Genomic DNA, 22,564 nt, shown 5'->3' on the forward strand with positions numbered 1-22,564 from the left:
TCTGATACTTGATGGTGACCTTGGACAACCTACTTAACCTCTTTGGTCTGCTTTTTTACCTGCAAGACAGGGATGTATACCCCCTGACTGAGCAGTTAGAAGAATGTTATGGACTGAATTGTATCCCCGCAAAATCCATATATTGAAGCCCTAACTCTCAGTGTGACCGTATTTGCAGATAGGGCCTTTAAAGAGGTAATTAAGGTTAAATGATGTCATAAGCATGGGAACCTAATTAGATATGAGGGCTGTCCTTATAAGAAGAGGAGGAGACACCAGCAATGTACACGCACAGAGAAAAGGCCTTGTGAGGACACAGCAAGAAGGGGGCCATCAGCAAGTCAAGGGGAGTGGCCTCAGGAGAAACCAACCCTGCTCATACTTGATCCAGGACTTCCAACCTCCACACTGTGAGAAAATAAATTTTTGTTATTGAAGCCACCCGGGCTGTGGTATTTAGTTATGGCAGCCTCCAACATTTGTTTTTCCAGCACCACCAAGCAATTCTCCAAATCTCATCAGACACTGACTCGATGTCCCACAAATTTAACTGAATTCTGACACTATCTACCTAGAGATAGCATCAGAATCCACAGGTTAAGGGCTCAGTCCCTTAAGACTGCCTGCCCCTATCTACCCTGTTCAGATGCCAATTGCAAGTCCAGGTTGTCACTGACTGGCTATAAAGCAGAGATTCCCAGGACGCCCTCCTCAGATTGGATTAATTTGCTATAGCAGCTCATAAAATTCAGAGAAACAGTTTATTTACTAGATTACCAGTTTTTATAAAAGGATATATTTCAGGAACAGCTAGATGGAAGAGATGCACAGGGCAAGGTATGTGGGAAGGGGCCCAGAGCTTCCATGCCCTCTCTCTCTCTCTCAGCACATCTTCATGTGTTCACCAGCCCAAAAGCTCTCCAAATCTCATTCTTTGATGTTTTAATGGAGGATTCATTACATGGGCATGATTGATTAGATCACTGGCCATTGATGATTGAATTCCATCACTCCCTGGAGGTCCTGGGTGGGAGGAGTTGAAAATTCCAACACTTTAGTCTTGGTTGGTTCCCCTGGCAACCAGCCCCCATCCTTTGGGGCTTTCCAAAAGTCACCTTATTAACATAAATTCAGGTGTGGTTGAAAGGTGCTTGTTGTGAATAACAAAAGACACTCCTTTCACCTTGTAGCTCTTATCACATAGGAAATTCCAAGGGTTTTAGGAGCTCTATGCCAAAAATGGGGATGGATGAAGACCAAACATATATTTCTTCTCATATTTCACAGTATCACACAGCCCTAGCAAACAAATACAAAGCATGACTCAGAAAGGGTCTGAAAGTGTTGGAAAAGTCTTAAGTGCTGCTTGCATATCAGGTGACAAGGGTGGCTGTGGAAATCTAGCATCCAGTCATGCTTCTTAGAAAGAGTAAGCCTGTACCAGGCTTCTTTATTTTTATTGGCCAAGCCAGTGTTTCTCAAAAATATATTTGAGGAAACGGTAATTCTATGACAAGATATTAATAGATGTGCTGATGGGGAGCAGGGAGGAGGAGGTTTTGTGATCAAATAAAGCTTGGAAATGACAGATTAAACAAATTTAAATAAATTTCTTTGCTGCAGGACTGCCCAGAGCCTTTTAAAATGCTCACATGCATTGTGACTTCATAAAAAGGTTAGATAATTCATTTTGAAGCATTTCCGAACTTTTTCTGGGAACGTGATTTCATGAAATAAGTTTTGTAGGTAGCCTTTTGGGAAATGCTGTTGTGTTAGTTTCTTAGGGCTGCTGTAACAAAGTACCACAAATGGAGTGCCTTGAAACAACAGAACTTTATTGTCTCACGATTCTGGAGGATAGAAATCGAAAATCAAGGTGTCAGCAGGGTCACTCGTCTTCTGAAGCCTGTAGGGGAGATTCCTTCCCTGCCTCTTGTAGCTTCTGGCGGTGGCCAGCAATCCTTGGTGTTCCTTGGCTTGTAGCTGCATCACTCCCATCTCTGCCTCCATCTTCACAAGGCCATCTCCTCCCTGTGTGTGTCTGTGACTCTTATAAGGACACTAGTCATACTGATGACCTCATCTTAATTAATTACATCTGCAGTAGCCCTATTTCCAAATAAGGTCACATATTAAGGTATGAGAGGTTAGGACTTCAACAAATCTTTTTGGGGAACACAATTTAACCCATAACAACTGTTAGAAGTACTTGACAACTATTGTAATAAATACCCTAAATTTTACTTTGTTGCTTTTTATTTTTGTTTTTCAGTATAAGCTGCTCATTTTAAATTAACATTTTTAAAGCAGCAGGTTTTAATCAGCAGTGCATAGCAAAATCACATATAATACTTAAAAAAAAAATCTATTTTCATTCCCTACCCACCTCCAGATTCTGATCCAGTGGGGGCTGTGTGATAGATTTTAATGCAGGGTTCTTTGAAAACCACTGCATTTGAGAGACTAGATGTGACTCTCTCTGGCTTCTATATTCCAGAGTTTTCCAGAGCTCATATTTTGGATCTTCTTTTCAAATATTTCTCACGCCTAGCTGTCATAGTTTCGCCTTCACCAAAAAGTAGTGTTGCCCTCTTTGCCCCTGTGTGGTCAGGATGCATGTCCTAGTCTCACCCTAGACCCCAGGGAAGAATGTGTAGGTAGGGGTTGTATGTGGGGTCCTGATTGAGTGGCTCAGCCAAATCTCCTGCGGCAACAACCTTTGAGAGGTTTGTCTCCAAGTCATGACTGGGCCTGGGCGAAGCGTGAAGACAGCAAAACACAAAGTGTGAAATACGTGTTAAAACTCTGCTCTGTGCATGGTGCTCCACGCGAGGGGATTGCATAGAGTGAGCTGGGGTTTTGAGTCACATGATGTCTCTAACTGTTGACCATTTCTCAGACTGTATGTCTGTTGCGGGAAGTTATTTGAAAGATCTTTGCCTAAGACGCTTTTGAATGACTCTCTCAGTGGAATGATTCTCCACTGTCATTTTATGTCCCACTTCCAACAACTCAGACCCGCCAATGACCCCCCTGCATGGACAGTGTCCCTTAGCAGAGTGGTCCTTTGTCTTTGTCCTCGGGATCTTCATGATGCCACTTTGACTTGAATCATTCAGCAGTGATATTTCATCTAATATGCTGACCAGGGCGACCATTTTGTTAATTTAGTGTGCCTGCTCTTGTGCTCAACCGAGAAGTTTCCATAAAACTAGAAACATGGAATGACGAGGCCTGGGGCACATGGCCATCCAGTCTCTTCCCTAGCTTGGTACCAGAAAGGGGATGGAGTACCCAGGAGAATCTTTGAAACTTGCACCAGAATTACCATCTTAGGGAAGGCGTATTTAATACGTGGTGCTACCCTGAAAATGACATTTAGATTTTGGCAGAGTACGGAGGGGGTAGAGTGGGAAAAGGAAAACTTGTTGCCTATTACAGAATTCCATATTTGAGTCGGGTGGCATTTTCTTTTTTAAATAAATGAATTCACACATAACGTTAAAGGGATGTCTGTGTTTTATCTTTTTAAAAAGATCAGGCATCCTATTAACTTACTCTTAGTGTTTTAACATATTCTCTGAAGGACTACATGAAAAGGGTGAGGTTTAAAGTGTGCTGGTGTCCTCATTGTCTGGTCCCAGTGGTTGAGAGGGCGCCAGCTCTGCTTGCTCTACCAGTTGGCTGTCCAGGCGTGGCCTCCTTCCCCTTCCTCTGCTCTCCTCAGGGCTCCTTAGGGAGTGAAGCGGGACTCACAGCCTAACAACCAGCTGAGTTGATGAAGTGGTTTCGGTAAAGCGCCACCTGTAGGAGGAGAATTTCTTCTTCTTTAATGGCCGGGTATTACCTGGTCAGAGCACCTTTGACCCAGGCATGCTGCAAGGTCCTTCTCCTCCAGATTTATTCAGGAAACCCTCTCATGGACACTCGCTGCATGGCCATCACGTCAGTCGTTGTTCTGGTGACTCCCAATTGTAACCCACTTGAAATCAGAAGCAGCCCAAAGACCCCGAGCAACAGAGGAAAAGGACAAGTAGACTTCATGAAGATGAAGTCAGAGGAGGCCCAAGGAAAGCCCAAACTCCCAATAATGGACCTACTTCAGCTTCTGCCTTATTAGATTTGTGAAGAGCATTATCCAAATGTCAGATGATTAGTATATTTTGCTATTTTTCTCTACATCATATGAATAATGATTTGCTTTCCAAAGTCTCTTTAATTTCAATTAGAAGTGAGTAGAAATGTGTTAATTAATCTCGTAAAACCTACTGCCTCCCAGGCTGAGATGCAGATAACCTCCAGGGCACTGGGAAGATGCCCTAACAACTGGGGGAAGACAGCCAGCTGTGGGGAGGGATAAGGCCAGCTAATTAGTCTGAGGATGCCTAGTGGCTTATCAGTAGATGAGAACCCGGGTTTTGAGCCAGCTGAAATGACTGGGACCACAGTGGCAGACAGTGCTGAGCAGGGGCGATCCCTGCCTGCTTTAGACCTGCGGTCTGTGTGCTGAGGAGTGGTGCCTACATCCCCCGGGAGCTGCGAGGCAAAGGGTCTCAGTGAACCACTGTGAATGCAGACTGCCTCCATGGCTAGACAGGAAAAGGAACAGCAGCATGGGTAACGTGCGCAGGTGGATACAAATAAGAAGCGTTAGGAGACTGTCCCTAGTAAGTAGATCAGAGTAGCAGAATTTAGCACAGTTGATGTCCAGTTGATCTGTGGCTGTATAACACCTCTTATAGTATACGTATGTTTATTAATTTGCATTTTTACCTGTCAGGTACACTGCACATTTGTAAAGAAGTATTTCCTTCAGAAAAACAACTTGGATTTTTAAAAGAAATTTACCTTTAATCTTACAATGACAGCGAATTAAAAAAATATTTTTCTTTATTTACATGTCACAAAATTCTTTGTTGGAGAGACTTCTGTTTTGTTTGCCTTGCCAGTTGGTTGAATCTTAATTTTCCTGGAAAGGGAGCATGCGTGTTGTCTCTAAAGCTCTCTGCTGATTTTGTGTCCTGTGATGGAGAATCCATACATCCATTTCCCGTGGATTACTGCTGTATTGTTTTATAGCACGTGGATGGCCCTAGGCCTCTGTCACCCTGTTTTGTGAGATCCATATTCCTGCTTACTCTCATGGCCCACGTGCTGCTGATCTGGGAGTCCTTGAAGGGCTTCCTGTCCCATATTATGAACTCTGCAACTTGTCATTCCATCTTAGCTCTGAGTCTTAAGGCCTCTTGATCTTTAAACTATTATTATTCTATCTAATAATTTATTGAACTCAAACCCTAAATGTGGCCTACAAGTTCCTGCATGCTGTGGCTCCTTCCTGGCTCTCTAGGCCCACAATACACCACGTTCCTTTTCCCTCTCTGTGCTCTGGGCTCAATGACCTTATTACAGTCATTTATGTGTGCTCTGTTTCCTCCTGCCACAGGGCCTTGACACATGCTGTTTCTCTACCTACGACTTCCTGCCCCAGTCCTCTTGCCTTTGCCTACTTAATCTCCGGGCCCTCCCTCAGTGCCCCTATTATGTACTACCAAAGTACCATGAGCCTTTCCTTTATGGCACTTGTTACTCTTGCATGTATCTCTGTCTCCCCCTAACTGGTATATGAACTCTGTAGGCACAGAGCAGATCTGCTCTTGCATAATTGATCAAGTAGAGTATGTGACATTTGATGGCTTCTTAATCAATATTTGATGACTCAATGAATGAATATGAGCCAGCAGCAGAATAAGGATGTTGGGGTAAAATGTGCACCATGGGGAAAGGGAAGAAGAGTCTGTGATAGTGAAGATGTGGGGTTAATACCGTCAGACATCATTTCACCCAGTCCAGATGGGGGTTGGATCGAATGGATGCCCTTGGAGGTCCCTTCTGGTCCTGAGGTGATGGAAGTTGAATTCTCGTTACTGTCCTCACCAAGTGCAGAGCCTACTTTAGTAAAGCAGGCACCTCCTGCCTCTTTCATCAAATTCATCTTCTAACTCCAACCTTTTCTTCCCTAACCATATTTCTTCTTCCTGGACTAAATTCCTGACCTGAGTCTAGCAAGTACTTCCCCTCCTTATTTACTTGTCATTTGCTCATCACATTATTGGCATAAGATTCGCACCATGTTTTACAGCGTTCATGAGCTTCTCAGACTACTGTTTTCCTTTTCTGCCACTTCAGTCAATTTCCGTTCTTTCTTCTGTTCCTCCTTCCCTCTCATTTCCCAGGCGTGTACCTGGCTATGAATGGTTAAGAATGAGGGATTTATTGGACTCCCTGGAGAAATGGCCAATTCTAGGTCAGGGGCAGAAAATAGACAAGATGAGCCTGGAACATCTTGTCCATTGTGACAACCAGAAGCTATCAACAACAGTAGAAGAACTTGGTTGCAAACCTAAAGAGGCTCCTACTGGCCAAAAATGAGATATATTGAGCATCTCCCCTAAAAAATTAGCAACAGAGTGAAACACATAATTTTTGTTACAATCCGTTCTGGTAATGAAAAGATGAAATAGAAAAACCATAAATTCATAATGATACTAAAAAACAGAGGGAGGGAACCCCTCACTGGTCACCTTTGGACCAATCTTTATTTTGGAAACCAGTGAACAGATGAAGAGCAGCAAGCATTTATCCAACTTTCCACAACAAATGGTTCCTCCGATAACTAAATAGTGGAAGAGGGGAAGCTCCTCTTTCTAGAAATTTCTAATCTAATAAATGATGAGGGATGATAGAATTAAAATATCACCCCTAAGGAATAAATGAATCTAGGCATTGAGCATCAGTTGCTGCCAGCATCACAAGGAGACTACCAGACATGTGTCTGAGGGATGTAACAATACCAGAAATGAAGTAAATGCATGCACACGTAAGGAGTCAACCCTGAATTTGATCAAGCCTCTCAATCTCACCATCAATGTACTAAAATATAGGAGACAGAGGAGCATGTTAAATCACATCTCAGAATTACAATCAGTAAAAGTCGGATTCTGGGACACTCTTCATGACAAACAACTTGGTTTCTTCAACAAAATATTGTAAGAAAACTAACGGAGAGAGAACTCTAGAAAGAGAGACTTAAGAGATCCCTCAACCAATCATGATGTGTGGACTTTATTTGGATCCTAATTCAAACTGTGACTGTGATTGCATAGTGTGAAACATGTATTGTGGTTTTGTTTTTAAAAGTCTTCTTTCAGAGACACATTATATTGATATGTTCACAGATGAAATAATGTGATGTCTGGGTGCTTCAAAATAATCTGTATGAAAGTGTATTAATATCAATTATTGTAGAACAAATGACCCCAAAATATAACAGCTTAAAACAACAAACATTTATTATTTCACACAGTTTCTGAGGGTCAGGAATCCAGGGATGGCTTGGCTGGATGGTTCTGGCTCAGGGTCTCTCATAAGGTTGTATTCAGGATGTTGGCTGAGGGCTGCAATCATCTGAAGGCTTGACTAGGATGGAAGATCTACTTCTAAACTCATGCATGTGGCTGTTGGCGAGAGAGCTCAGTTCCTTGATGGCTGTTGGTTGGAAGCGTCAGTTTCTCACTACTGAGCACCTCCATAGGGCTATTTCCAACAAAGTAGTTGGCTTCCCCTAGAGTGAATTATCCAGTGGAGATCAGGAAAGTAACCATCATGGAAGCCATAGTGTCATTTACAACCTAACCTTGCAGGTCACATGCCATCACTTCTGCTGTATTTTTTTTGGTCACAGAGCCCAACCCTGGCTCACAGAGCAGCAACCCTGGGAGGGCCCTACACAAGGGTGTGAATATCAGGAGGTGAGAATCATTGGAGGCCATCTTGGAGGGTGGCTACCACAAGGGGCATAGAAGTAGGTGGTGGTAGGGTATTGATAAAACAAGGTTCACCATTAGTTGATAATCGAAATTTTCTATAATAAAAAGGTTTAGGGGAAAAAGAGTATATATTTTAGAGACAGAATGCTAGGATTTAAGTTCCAGCTCTGCCATTCATTAGCTATGAGATCTTGTCAAGTGATGCGAACCATCTGAATCTGTGTCTTCATTTACAAAATGAGAGTGATGAGAGCACTGTGCCTCGCAGGGTTGTTGTGAGGCTTGCAGAAGGCACAACCAATAAATATTAGTTGTCGACAGTGTTATCTTCTCATCTGTCTCAGACTCTCTCTTTCTGCTAGGCCTCAAACCATCCCTTGGACCACCTATTTTCTAGAAACCCTTTTGTCTAACTTTTGAGAAGTGTATTGTGATTTTCTCTGGGAAAAGCTACCATTTGTTATCTCCTCTTAACATGTGTTCCCCCTTCAACATGCTGCAGAGTAAAGCACTTGCTCAATGTGGAATTGTGTGTGTGTCTGTGTGTTTGGGTATGTCTTTGCTTCCCTGGCCATGTCAGCACGTTTCTCTGAGAATGTGGACTAAACCAGTGAAGGGCTGCGCCTCTCTCACAACTGCTTGTACGTTGACTGTGCCGTAATTCTGATCTGTCCAGCATCCCTCTCCCTCTTCCTCTCAGTGAAATCCCTCTGTCTGTACCAAATCCATTTGGTGAAGTTTAGGTGGGACTTTCCCCAGCTCTTGCAACTGCAACCTCAAATTCAGAAAAGGGCACGTGATTGAGACCTGGGTAAGTCATGGGCCCATTCTCTGGCCACCTGATTGGCTCAGGCCTGGATGTGTAACCTAAGCTGAGCTAATCAGAGTGTTTCTGGGAACTTTTCTGATAGAAATATTACTGAAATTGGTCTTGTATAGAGTTGCCAGATTTAGCAAAACAAACAAACAAATGGCACCAATTAACTTTGAATTTCAGATAAACAATGAATAAATTTTTAGCATATTATTTGTTGTTTGTCTAAAAGTCAAAGTTAATTGAACATCTTGTTTTTTATTTGACAACACCAGCTCTTGCCATTGGACAGACTAAGCCAGGAACATGTGAGACGGTGATGTAGGCGGCTGTGTGGTCAAGAGCCTGCTGGCAGAAGGAAACCAAGTAGTTCTACGAGATGGACACAGAGGGATCCAGCCCTGGTCCCTGCCTACACTCGCAGTCTTCTTGTTATAGGAGCCAATGACTTTCCTTTGGAATATATAGAGTTGTGGGGGGGTTTTTTGGTTTTGGTTTTGTTTTTTTTTAGAATTTTGATTTGGATACTTTACTAGACTCAAAATACAGTGCCACTGGTGCCCTCCTAATAAGAACTAACCTTTACTGAAGGTTTACTATATGCTGGATTCTGTATTAAGCACTTTGTCTGAATTTCTCATTAAATTCTCACAGTAACTCTGCGTGGTATAGACGAAGAAATTATTGACCCAATAATGTTCCTTCTATGAAGTTGTTACAATCATATTGCTACCCATATGCATTATGAGACTACGATGTATACACAGAGGTATTTCCTGTAGTGATGTTTGAAAAAATAAGACACTGAAAACCTAAATTTTCATCAGTAGGGGACTCGTCAAATAAATGTTGATGTATTTCTGAAAAAATATGACAGTGCCATACAGAGTATTTGTTTATTCAAAGACTTGAATGAGAATGGAAGAAATTCAGACAATCCAATTTAATGCCCACGTGTAATTGATTTGGAAAAATACAGAGATCATTGAAACAAATACATTTTAATTGAATTCAAGTTTTATAAAACTATACAAATCTTCCAAGTGATCATACAGAAAAAGTCCTAATTTAGTTGTCTCACAGGGTCACACGTCTTTGCCAAGCTGTCCCAGAAATGAATGTTGCTGCCCCTAAATGGGTGAGCCTGGGGTGGATCAGGGCACATCTGTCAGCACCCCTTGGACTGAGACTCTGCATGTGTGTCCTCAGCACCCACCACCTTCCGCGCTGGGCGGTAGCTCTGCGTTTGGGTGCAAAGGACTGTCAGCTGACTGTGAGGGGATGGTTTGATGAACGTGAGCCCTCGGCATCCCCAGGGCCACGTCTGCATTACATGCTCCCTGGATGCAGACTATAAATACACATCCCTTCTGAGCCAAAGCTTCCACAGAGCTTGGCGCTGTGTTTGGAATTAACTGAAACTATGACTTCTGTCTGCTCTCTCATACTGCAGCTGATGAAAGCATTGTTCTTCCAAGAAGCAAATTTGAATCAAATCAAGGTTTTCATAAAGTTTATAAAGGATGAACTTGGACCTGCGGAAATGTCAAAAAGATGTGAAGGGTGAGGCCTACTGTTTACACACACGCCGTTTTGCTTAGCAGAGACACCAAGCAGGCACTTCTGTCCAAGTAGCATTTGGGCTGTGGCTTTCCTCAGTCTCTTGGAGGTTCACAGAGCTGGCTCCCTCAGACCCCTAACAAGAGGAACAGTGAGCTAACATGATATATGACAACGAGTCCTCCTGGACCCAGCCTTGCCCCACCGTGGAGGGCTTTGGTGGAGGCACCCGTTCTACTTTAGGTTATTTCCTGATTGTAGAGAATCGCCAGTCAGTTCTGAGCTCATCACCATCATCTCCCACGACATAATTAGTGCTTTTGCCACTGAAATGAGGTTGTAGCTAATCTGCCTACCTGTATGAAATAGCATTCATTGTTCACATTCAGGAGATCTATCTTGTCTCTAATTTGGCACTAGCATTAAACAGCTGCTACCTTCAGACACTTCAATTTGTTATAGACAATGTTAGGAGAGACGAGGACTGGCTCAGGCATGGTTCTCTCAGTGTCTGTACTTTCTCCCCCAGATTGCAAACATCTGGGCCTGCCACTTCAATACCAGCTCTCTTGGGCCATTGTGTGTTCATGTTTGAGAAACAGCATGTCACTGTACTTTTTCCACCAATATCAAATGACAGTCTGATTCACCAGAGCCCGGGCTTTGAGGCAGCAATGTCACAAGATGCGTGCCTTTCCTGTAAACTGTATTACTGGGCACTGCCCTAGGTCCCTGACATACGTCCCCAAAAGATGAGATAAAATTCAGCCAGAGGATTTCTCAGGTTAAACTGGAGCCTGGGAGAATTATCCCAGTGTTGGGGCTGGGGCATATTGCCAAGAGGAGTTATATCAGGACAAAGAGTCCATCTTTATATTAAATCATCTTGTGGCCTAGTATCCCAGTCAGGTCAGAAGACAGTCATGGACGCCCTCTGGGTCTCTGACAAACGGGCTTCTGCAGGTGGAGTTTGGAGCTCAGTGCCCATGGGACCACTGAGGTTTGTGAAGGCTTATTTGGAAATTTCAATGAGGAGTTTGATATCAGAATGAGATGGACACGATCATTGGCACACTGCTCATCTATTCAGGCTGACTTAACTGAAGTGAGCAATATCCCTATTTTAGGAGAAGGTAAGTGGTACTGTGTCTATTACTGATAAAGCTAAAAGTTGGAGAGCCTCTACAAGGTATTCTTACCTTTAGCGTCATAATTTTAGTTTGTCAATAAGTGTGTACCTTAAGCCACCCAACAGCCACAGGGCAAAGTAAGCTAGTAAAGTCAAGCACGTTTGATGAACACCTGCACGGCAGCAGAATTCTGTGCCCCCGGGGGCGCTGCAGGCTCTGCGTGTGAGAGAGGACCAAGGAACAGCCAACCCGTATATTTCCCGTATCTCCTTTGCTCACAGGCATGCTCCTATTTCATTGGACTTCATTTACAAATCACAAATTCAAAAGTAAAATTATTAAGAATTTCAAGACAGTGACAGCCAAGCATTAAACCAAGCATGGGGCCTTGTGCAACTGCATAGGTCACATACTCATGAAATCAGCCCTGAATGGGATCATGGCTTTGTTCATGACCGTCTGTACCCCTCTGCATGCTGTACTTTATCAGGGATGTAGAGAGCTGTGCCCTGTGTGTTGGGAGGGGCTGTGTCGCATCGAGGTTCGGATAGGGGGCCCAGCACTTTGAAACCCACCTTCCTCATGCTTGCTCTGCCCTCTTGGGCAAATATCTCAGCATTCTTAGTCTCCATTTGCCTATATGTAAAATGGGAACCCAAAAATACTTTTATTTTAGGGGTGTTGGGAGGATCTAGTGAGGTAAGGCATGAAAAGCATGCAGTGCCCAGCACACTGTTGTCTTTCAGCCAGTGTTGGCTGCCATTGGAGGACTCGCGTGAGGCAGTTTCTGACAGCCTTGCCATGGCTGAGGTGCTGCAGTGACCCTTGTCACATCTGATGGGTACAAAATTCAGGTCTGCTGAATTCAAGTGACCTTGGTGAGCATCATTGACAGGTGGCTGTTAGCCTTCCCCCTGAACACCCCTAGCCAGGACCACTGTCTCTCAAGGGCTCTGTGGATGGGGGATTGTTTTGTCTCCTCATGTCCACTTTTCATATTAATCCCCTGCTCTTAATTGGGAGGACTCAAACATTTATTGTAATTACATAGACAGGAAAAAAAGATGATTGCTTTTATCACAGACAGAGTTATCAGTATTGATTCAACTAAATCAAATGCTGGTGGACAGAAAGGGTTATTTCACCAGGACCCTCCGCTGGCCTGGATATTGTGACTGTTTCACTGAGATAAGCGTCCTCGCCGTGCCTACTAGCATTTGGGCATAGGAAGCTGTGGCGTTCGTGTGGGTTCATCTCCCCAGGCATTAAGCTGCACTAATTGCTTTGGAAGCGAGGCCTTTTCCCGGGCAGCAGCATATGCTGCATGAGTGCCTGAAGCAAAGATAAAAAGCCACCCTCCTCCTCCTTTATTGAAGTTTCATAGTAAAATGAAACTGTCACCATTTCCAGCAAAGTGTTTATTTTAATTTAGAAGAATAATGAACACTGGCCACCTTCTGGCACACAGTTGTTGAGGAGTGTCTTCCTGGCTCTGGCAATCTTGAACCTTCTGTTCTCTGTAGCTGGCTCTGGAAGACACTCAGGTCTTGGTGTCAGTGAAATCAACCATGTGTCCTCTCTCCACTTAATAAAGCTTGGCCCCTGAAGGATGAAATAAGTCATTTTTCAAGGTGTATTACATTGTAAAGTTGCAAACCAGCAAGTTGGCATAGAAGGTGTCTGAGGTATAAAGTTTTGTAGGATTTTTTTTTTTTCAAATATTTCTTGTGGTGAATATGAAATTAAAATAGTCTCGTGTTTTTCTGTCATCACGGTTCTTTCAGATGACTTCCTTTTCCTGTAATATCAGTGAGGGGTCAGCCCAATACTCCTTGCATTAAGAGGAAAATGAAGGCACAGATGAACTAGTGTTTTACTCAGCTTATAGAGAGGGTTAGTGGCAGAGCGAGAATTGGAATGCAGGCCACCCGGCTCCTCCTGCTGCTCTGAGGCACCCATGCTCTCACTCCTTCACCCGTCATGCAGGAGCTTTCCCATTCCCATCTCACAGAGGGAAAAACTGTAGCCTGAGAGCCAAAGCTACTTGCCTCAGAGCATCACAGCTGGTCAGTAGTACAACCAGGACTAGGACTCAGTCTCCTGAATCCTAATTCAGTTTTTTTTTTTTCAGAGTCAATGAGGACTATGTACCAATTGCTTGCATACAATGATTGTAATATGATTGCATTAAATATAACAATTTTTGATTTGAACAATGGCCACAACGGGGAGGAGAGAAAAAGAAATCTGTATTGATGAGGAGGCTGCAGGGCAGTCAGCCAGGCCCCTTTGTTCCCTTGCAGAAGCAACTCTTGGAGTGCACATGGTTAGGATTAGTCTTTAGCAAATTACTCCATGCCATGGGTAGTGAGGGCAATGGCCGTTGCATCCATGCGCACAAGGAGTGTGCTGTGTGCGCAGTGCCTTGCTCTGTCAGGCACCAGCACTCATACAGTGTATGAAAGCCACACAACACAATGATGGTGATTAAGACGGGAAGTGGGGGTGCAGATGAGATGAGGAGGATCATCGTAATGCAGGGGCAGCTTTGGGGAGGTATTGTCTCAGCAGCCAGGGTCATCGTGATGGTTGTGGTCATTAAGATCCTTTCAATTAAGTGGCCCAAATCCAGCTAAATCTGGTCAGACAAAGAAGCAAATTCATTGGCTCACTTACCTGAGAAAGCTAAGCATGGCTGAATTTAGGGGCTCAAGTTGTGCTGTCATGATTCTTTCTTGCCCCCTCCATCGTGGGCTCTGTCCTCCTTGGCTGTTACCTTTACTCAGGTGAGCTCTTCCCGTGCAGTAGCTAGATGGCTGCTGGCAGTACCAACCTTCCTCTCTGACCTCTCAGTAATCTCAGTGGAGAGAGAGAGTCTTCTTCCCCACGTTCCAGTAGAACATATACCCATGTCTGACCATGGCCGATGGGATGCATTTCACAGATTGGACTGGCCTGATAAATGGACCCACCTCTTGATCCAGGAAGGAGAGAGAGAGATGTTAGCTTCACCCAAACCATATAAATTATGAGGCGGGTGGGGGGGGGGCGGGAAGGAAAATAAGGAAAAGGGAAATGGATGCTGAACAGGCAAAAAATTACACATATCCGCTGGGTACAAGGTCTTCGAGTTTTCTCTGCTCACTGTTAGTCCGTGGCTTGATGAGGGGGAAGGATCAGTCTAGCCCTGTGTCTCCAGGGCAGGACTGTCCAATAGAACATTATGCAATGATGGAGATGTTCTTTAATCTTCACCGTCCAATGCAGTGGCCACTAGCCACATGGGGCTATTGAGCGCTTGAAATGTGGCTAATGTGACTAAGGAACTGAGTTTTTAATTTTAGGTTAATTTTAATGAAATTTAACATAAATAGCTACATGTAGCTCATGGCTACCATAGTGGACAGAGCAGCTCTTAGTTGGAAGCCACATCATGGGCGATGGTTTGCTAGAAGGCAAGACCCAGTTTAATATAGGAGGAGAGTTGGGCTAAGGGTTAAATGCAGCCTGGAAGACCAAGATTACGAAGCTGATTTGGTTCAGGTTATAGAGTAGGAGAAAAGGCGCATTTGGACGTGAGGGAGAGGAAAGAAAGAAAGAGCGAGTCCTTCTTCTGTGACATCATTTGGAAACCTTGAACTTGAGGAAATATTTTTTTTTTAATAATTTTTTTATTTATTTATTTTTCCCCCCAAAGCCCCAGTAGATAGTTGTATGTCATAGCTGCACATCCTTCTAGTTGCTGTATGTGGGCCGCGGCCTCAGCATGGCCGGAGAAGCGGTGCGTCGGTACGCACCCGGGATCCGAACCTGGGCTGCCAGCAGTGGAGCGCGCGCTTGACCGCTAAGCCACGGGGCCGGCCCGTGGAAATATTTTTTGCCTTTAATATGGGGATCCAATTTGTACCGGGAAGAAACAAAATCACAACTGACATTGTAATAAAAGAGAATTGAGAGGGAATTCCATGACATGTTGATACATTTTACTCTAAGTGTCCAACAATAAAAGCAACCATTGCCTGAAGCAGCCTTCTGCACATGACATGCAGCTACACATGGATTAAAAGAAAAATTAAATGGGGTTGTTGTGTTATTAAAAAAAAAAATACTGTGTAAACTTGTGTGACTGAACACAATTAAATACAGTTGACAGAAATGACATCGGAGGAATAGAACGAACTTGTCAAGGCAGGGTTTGGCCACGGCGATGTGAACCTGGGGCCGGCTAAAGACCAGCCTCTCTGCAAGCTGAGTGATGGGCTTGTCTTCACGCTCTGTGTCCCCTAGGGTGTGTGGGAACCACCGTGGGGTGGTGCTTATCGAGCCTAAGTCCTCTCGGTGGTCACCACTCACCCGCAAGTCAGGTTTCCAAGGGCAGTTGTCGTTCGTGAAGGCAGACTGATCTATTCTGATCCCCTCCTGCAGCCCACCCGACGGCCAGCAGCCCCTGTTGCTTCCTGATGGGGCCAGGCAGAGACAGAACAGCATCTTAGAACCATCAGCCATGTCCTGGGATTGGTCTGTATGATCTGTTCTGGTTCTGCAATCAGTTTCGGGGTCCTAAGGCACACACGTCACGTGTGGTGTCACCATCTGAATGCCGATGGCATGCTTGGGGCATTGTTGGGTCCCAGGGCATGGTAAGAGACAGAGAGCTGCTCCTAGTCTGGGAAATCACTGACAAACATTTTCCAAGAGCCTGCCCTTCCTGCCCCTCTTCCTCCTGATGACTCCTCCAGTCAGTTTCCCCAGCGGATGAGGGTGTGGATGCCTTTGGGAAGAGAATAATTCATTTCAATAGAAAATAAATGGTTTTGGAATGGGTGAGTTAGAAAATGATCCCAGGCAGCTGTGCTGCTGTGGACATGGGCTTTGGGTCAGCGGACGTGGTACACACACGTGTGCCTGCATGTGCACTTGGACCCGCTCTTTCCTCTTTGTTGGGAAGCAGAAATGTTTGGGGTTTCACAGTTACTTCCTTTTGTCCCCTTTCCTCTCTAGTTGATGCTGGGCTTCTGTGGAACCAACAATGCCAGAAGGGCCTGGACCTGCTCTTGAAAAGGCTCGTCCCCATTTTGCCTGTTCCTTGAAGCCCTTCTAGCCTGTGTATTTCTAGCTTGTGTCTCCCTTGCCATAATCACAATTCTCATGTTGTGACCCAGTCTTTATCCTCACTCTTTGGAGATGGTTGTTGAGCACCTTCTTGTATCATATATGTGGTAGTCGTGGGAAACAGAGTAGGCAACCAGACATGCCTTGTCTTAGGAACATCACAGTCTTGAGTGGGGACAGAATCTAGCCATGCAATTACACATCTGGAGTGCTAAGTGCAAGGTGGATCTGGGTGTGGGGTGCAGCATGGGGTTGCAGGGAAGCATTCTAAGCCAGTCTCAGAGGCAGGTGGTCTGGGAAGGCTTCCCAGGGCAGAAAGGGGGTGATGTCCAAACTGAGACCCTGAAAGTAGGTGGGAGAGAGCATGGCGAAGAGGCCGAGGAATAGATGGAGAGTGGGTTCCCAGTGGAGGGGAGCATGAACAGGGTGCTGAAAGTGATCAGGAGTGAGAAAATAGTGGGTAGAAGAAGGGAGAGTCATAGAAGATGAAACTGGAGAGGAAAGCAGGAATTTTAGACAAGTTAAATACTTTTCACCAGAATTCAACCAATTTTTTTCCAAAATGTAATCAAAGCTAAAAAATGCATATGGATGGTAAATGTTACATTGAATAAGTTCTTGTGTTTTGAATTTGGAAGGAAAAAACCAAATTATGACCATTTGGGCCTGAGGACCTTTGGTCTTGCTTTAGCATATGCCTGTTCATTCAAGATTGGCATTTCATAGAACAGGGTGGATGCTAATGGATTTTCTGCTTTGTTGTTTCAGCACTTCAGGGAGCATCTGGACAAACTTTTTGCCAAGGGAATTGGAATGCTGGATATAGCTCTGAATGAGGCCTTCAACATTCTCAGCGATGTAAGCTCCTCTTTGATTTGCCTTTCTTGTCTCCAGGAAAATAGATGAGATCTTTTTTTAGTTGTGGACCAGCATTATTGTTAGCCCTGGCTGTCGTTGAGCAGTGTCCACAGGCACGGGATGGGAGCATTAGGCTGGCCGTTTAAGTTGTCTGGGGAACCAGGTACGGCTGGTGAGGCCAAACCAGCCCCTCGCTGGGCAGAGTTGATGGTGCAGTCTGGTCAGAGGACTCGCCCGCCACGCTCATTGGCTATGGGGCCATCCGTGTCTCAACACTTGAGTACCTTCTAATGCAGATTTCTTTTCACCTGAGAAACTCTCAGTTTCTTCTAGAGCGTTCTCATTTCTGATTGTATGAGACATGAATCCCTGCCTGTGGTGATGTTCAGAGGGAGACGGGCTTCTCTGTGCAGCATGTTTAGGAAATGCTACATGCTGTACCTCTCCTTCCCCCTCTTCCAGCCCCTTGGAGATTCACATCGCACAGTAGCGTATTCAAGACTCCAATAAGCACGGCAGGAAGAAATCCTGCTTAACCTGCTGTTTCTCACACATCTTTGAATGAAAAATCCCTTTTTCAAGTAGCACCTGTTAACATCCTGTGAAATATGTTGGGGAATGCTGGGCTGGTCATTCTGCCCCTTTTAAGCTAGAACAACATGCGACTTTTGTGTTCTTGTTACTCTGGGAGGGGTAGTAGGAAAAATAATGACTATCTTTATTCATACAGGTTCTATATCATTTATTTAACTAGCATATGTTGCATGCTTTTTATTTTTTTATATTTATTTATTTATTTATTTAAACGAACACCTGCTGGTTTTTTTTTTTTGCTGGGAAAGATTCGCCCTGAGCTAACATCTGCTGCCAATCTTCCTCTTTATTTTTCTCCTGCCCAAAGCCCCAGTACGTAGTTGTACTGGTTGCACGTCCTTCTAGTTCTTCTATGTGAGCCACCACCACAGCCTGTCTACTGACGGACAAGGGGTGTGGTTCCGCACCTGGAAGTGAACCGGGGCCGCCGAAGTGGAGCATGCCAAACTTGAACCGCTTGGCCATCAGGGCTGGCTCTGTTCCATGCTTTTTAGTGTTAAACACTGGGAATACACGGGGAACAGAAGAGACAAAGTGTCTGTTTTAATAGATCTTATGTTCTAGTGCAAAGGTCAGCAAACTATGGCCCATGAGACAAATCCTGTCTGCATCTTGTTTTTGTAAATAATGTTTTGTCAGAACACAGCCATACCCACCTGATTATGTGCTATGGCTATTTTTGCACTACAATGGCAGATTTGATTAGTTGCAATAGGGACCATATGGCCTTTAAAACCTAAAATATTTACATGTGTGGCCCTTTACAGAAGAAGTTTGCTGATCCCAGTTCTAGTGGGAAGAGACAGATGAAGTGAGTAGTCCTATGGAGAACAATAGTACCTATGGAGAACAATAGAACAATAGTTCCAGCGTGATAAGGACTTGCTGCTTTATACAGTGAGGCCAGGGAAGATCTCTCTGATTAGGTGATGTTGAAGTAGGGACCAGAACAAAGTGAGGGAGCAGCCATGTGGATATCTTGAGGAAGAAGCTTCCAACAAGAGGAACAATGCAAAGGCCCTGAGGCAGGGATGTTTGGCATATTTACAGTACAGCAAGGAGACCAGTGTGACAAGAGCAAAATTGGGGAGAGAGAGAGTGCCAGGGAGTGAGATCATGGAGGCAGTGGAAGCCAAATCTCATGGAGCCTTAGAGACTCTAGTGTGGACTTTGGCTCTCACTCTCTGTGGAATGGAAAGCCATTGGAGTCTGAGCAGAGAATGACACAATCCAACTTGGGTTTTATCAGCGTTTTGCTGGCTGCTGTATTAAGAAGCAAGGACAATAGCAGGGAGGCCATTAAATTATCTGGGTGACATATCCTGGTGGCTTGGACCAGGGAGGAAGCGGTTAAGATGTTAAGAAACGGAAAAATAAAAACCACTCTAGGTATTTCAAACAGCAGGAGTTTAATTCAGGGAATTGGTTGCACAGGGGATGGAAAAGCTGAGAAAGCAGAGAATGAAACAACCCACAGATTACACCAGCAGGAGGCAGCTCCTCTCTAGGGAAGGAGGGACAACAGGAGGGCGGTCCAGATGGGAATAGATCCATGGAGGGGGCCGCCCCGCGAGAGCTGGGGTCATGGAGGGGAGGGCCTGTCCTGTGGAAGCTAGTGCCTTGGAGGACATGCAGCCATTGCCAGAAAATGCCCACGCCCCCAAAGCAGAGAGAAGGGGAGAAACAACTTAGAAATACCTTGGCTTTTCCCTCGGATCCTCTAGTATTCTCCTTCAGACAAGCCTTGTCAAGACTGCTGGGGAGCCTGGGAAATGTGATTTGGACGAAAGGGCAGGGGATGGAGCTGAGAGCAGGCAGGCGCTACATGGAGCAGCTGTGTGGGGGCTGGGAGGCCAGCTGGAGGCCAGCTGGAGGCCAGGGGCCTCACTGCTCTGAGTCTCCAGGCAGCTCTGCAGGGCCGGCTGGTGTCAGTTTGCAGGTGAGCGTTCACCCAACATCGCACATGTTGTATGTGTAGCCAGTTATGCCTGAGTCCAAAGTTATGCTTGACTCTCAAGCCAAGGGTAGGCCCTGATTCTAGACTCTCTTTTACCAGTGATATCTATTGGCACCAGAAAGCCGTTCAGGTCTCAGCCCTGAGCCAGTGTCATGACTGCAGAGGGAAGAAAAATAAGGAGGGAAGGTGCCACGGCAGCTTCCTCAATATAAACCCCAGGCCTTCCCTCTTAGCTCACTCCAAGGGGCTGTTGCCTACAGATAATTAACGTTTATGTAAGACTCAGTGTTTGGCGCAGCACATCCCTGTTAACAGCTTATTAATAATTTATAAACATAGCTGGCCAGAGCAAAGGAACAAGCCACACCTTTAAATTCTGATTAGAACCCTAGATGGGCACCTTCTCAGGGCCTAGAGATGCTGAGCTCTGCATCTCAGCAGGCTCTTTCTAGGGGATAATATTAAAAGAACTTGTCACAATTGGAAAACTGGCTCTTTTTTTTTTTTTTAATCTTAAAAACCTAGCGTGTAGAGCTGGGCAAGTCTACTCTGAGCAGGGGAGTCTCTTGTTTGAAAATCTGCCCAGCCATGAATTTCTGTTTTCCTGCTCTTTGGCAGAGGTGGTGAAGGAGTGAGTTACGGATGCCTGTCATGTGGTTAAGTTTGTGGCCGCTGGAGTCAGGCAGGCTGGGCTGAGAAACCTGACTCGGTCAGAGCTTGCTGTGTGGCCTTGAGAAAACTACGCTCAGTTTCACCTTTATTTTCCTCATCTGTAAAATGGGGATAGGAATAGACCCAGCATTGGCCACATAATTTGTGAGGCCTAGTGAAAAATGAAAATGCGGGGCCCCTTGTTCAAAAGTTATTAAGAATTTTAAGAGAGTGACAACAGAACACTAAATCAAGTGTGGGGCCTTGTACAGCTGTGCACATCACACGCCCATGAAGCTGGCTCTGGTGGTCCCTTTCTCATGGGGTTGAGAATACAGCATGATGAAGCTGTGACTGGCTGCCTTTCAACAGTGCTTGGCTGGGTGGGAAGTGCCGTCTCCGTGACCTTGGAGACACTTGCCGGGCTGCCTGTGGCCTCAGAAGCAGCTGCCACTCAATGCTTTGGTCCTACTTCCTGCCCAAGTCCTCAGGAACATCTGCTTCCTACATCTTCCCTTCTCTTCTTTTCCTCGCCCTGCCACCTTTTCTCTCCCTATCCCTTCCACTTATCAATTTTGTTCCCATACGCTCCTCAGCCGGTGTTTCCCATTGCACACCCAGTGGAACACTGGTCTGCCAAAATACTCCAGTATAGGTCTTGTAGTCAAGGAGAGATACCATCCTCCTCTTGGAGACTCACAATGTACTTGTGCATATTAAAGGCCTTGAGGAGTCCTGCTGTGAACAGACCTTTTAAAATATGTTTGTATCAGTACTCAAGCTTATTGACCCAGGAACTCTCTATGTCACATCATGACCTCAGGATTAGAATCTTATACAAGTCACGGCTCACCGAGCCCACCTTTGGGCGGAATATCTGTGTCTACTCCCAGAGGGTATATTTACACTGCCAACACCTCTAAGATCCAGAGAAATACCTACACATGGTAGATATTTTTCCCCCTGAATCCTGATAAGAGAAGTATTTTTGAACCAGGAAAACCTTCCACGTACCTCCCTGCTCTGCCTTCACCTGTAAAAACCCTCTCGGGTCTGGCCAGTCAGAAAGTCTGTTGGGCTGAATGTAAATCCGAGAAAGCAAAAATCGGAGGGAAGAAGAAATGTTACAGAATATCCCTGCTTGAGACTGGTTGACAGTTGGCACCATGTTCTTTTGAGTGCACAGTTATCCCAGAGAGAGAAACATTTCCATCCCATCGCTTGCCATTGGGCTTTTAAATAGCCAGACACTTTGAAAAACAGAGATGGTTAATCTCCCATGAAAATGAAGCTTTAGCTATTTTCCACTTCATCAATATGACCTTTAAGTGATATAATCCTCTTCCTGTGTATTATGCCTGCCTTTGCAAGCCAATATGATATAAAAAGCTATTTCTCAAACACACATTCTTTCTCTGTCTCTTTCACACACACATACACACACACACACACACACACACACAGACACAGACATACACACACCGAATTGAAATTGTGATTGTGGCTGGAGCTTAGAATGGTTCAGAGGTTACTTGAACTAAATGGAGTTAATTCTGTTTTGCAATTACCTGCATTTCAGTTTCAGTATTTGCTCAGATGACTTAAAGGCTTGCAGTTGTTGTACAAACGGCTTTGAAAGGAGCATTCAAATAAACTTCTAAGACCCTTCTAGCTATTGATCTCTGCTGCATTCATTAGATTCTGTAAGAACACAGAGCCAGTTTGCTACAGTAGTTAGCATCTACCTTGTCATGTGACAACTGCAATTATCTTTTTTGGCGATGAATATGATCTTTTCAGTGATTACCTTTTAAAAATTTTTCTTAGCCAATTAAATAAAATTCGGTGACATTTCAAAGACTGTTAATCACAACCAAATGCTCTAAATGTCAGGATGCATTGAAATTTTCGCTGCTAACTGATGAATCACTGAACTAATTGTAGTTCATCATCAGGCCCTTGTCATTGTTATTATTATGGAAAACACTTTCATCACTCTCGCTATTCAATAAAAAAAAGTTCTAGACAAATATGAAGAGAAGAGATATTACTCATCAAA

The 22,564-nt window shown here is 44.6% G+C and overlaps 1 protein-coding gene across 1 annotated transcript in view; it reads left to right on the forward strand.

The window, feature by feature from the left end:
- The window catches only part of CACNA2D3 (calcium voltage-gated channel auxiliary subunit alpha2delta 3), an 838,936-nt gene that overhangs the window by 426,109 nt on the left and 390,263 nt on the right, over positions 1-22,564 (forward strand). Inside the window, exon 10 of the mRNA XM_087431193.1 lies at positions 17,214-17,303. Within this exon, the coding sequence (XP_087287319.1) occupies positions 17,214-17,303 (90 nt within the window). The remainder of the gene's footprint in view (positions 1-17,213; positions 17,304-22,564) is intronic.

The sequence above is a fragment of the Ceratotherium simum genome, chromosome 5 (genome assembly GCF_057802395.1).
Source record: "Ceratotherium simum simum isolate JZ-2026a chromosome 5, ASM5780239v1, whole genome shotgun sequence".
Classification (NCBI taxonomy): domain Eukaryota; kingdom Metazoa; phylum Chordata; class Mammalia; order Perissodactyla; family Rhinocerotidae; genus Ceratotherium; species Ceratotherium simum.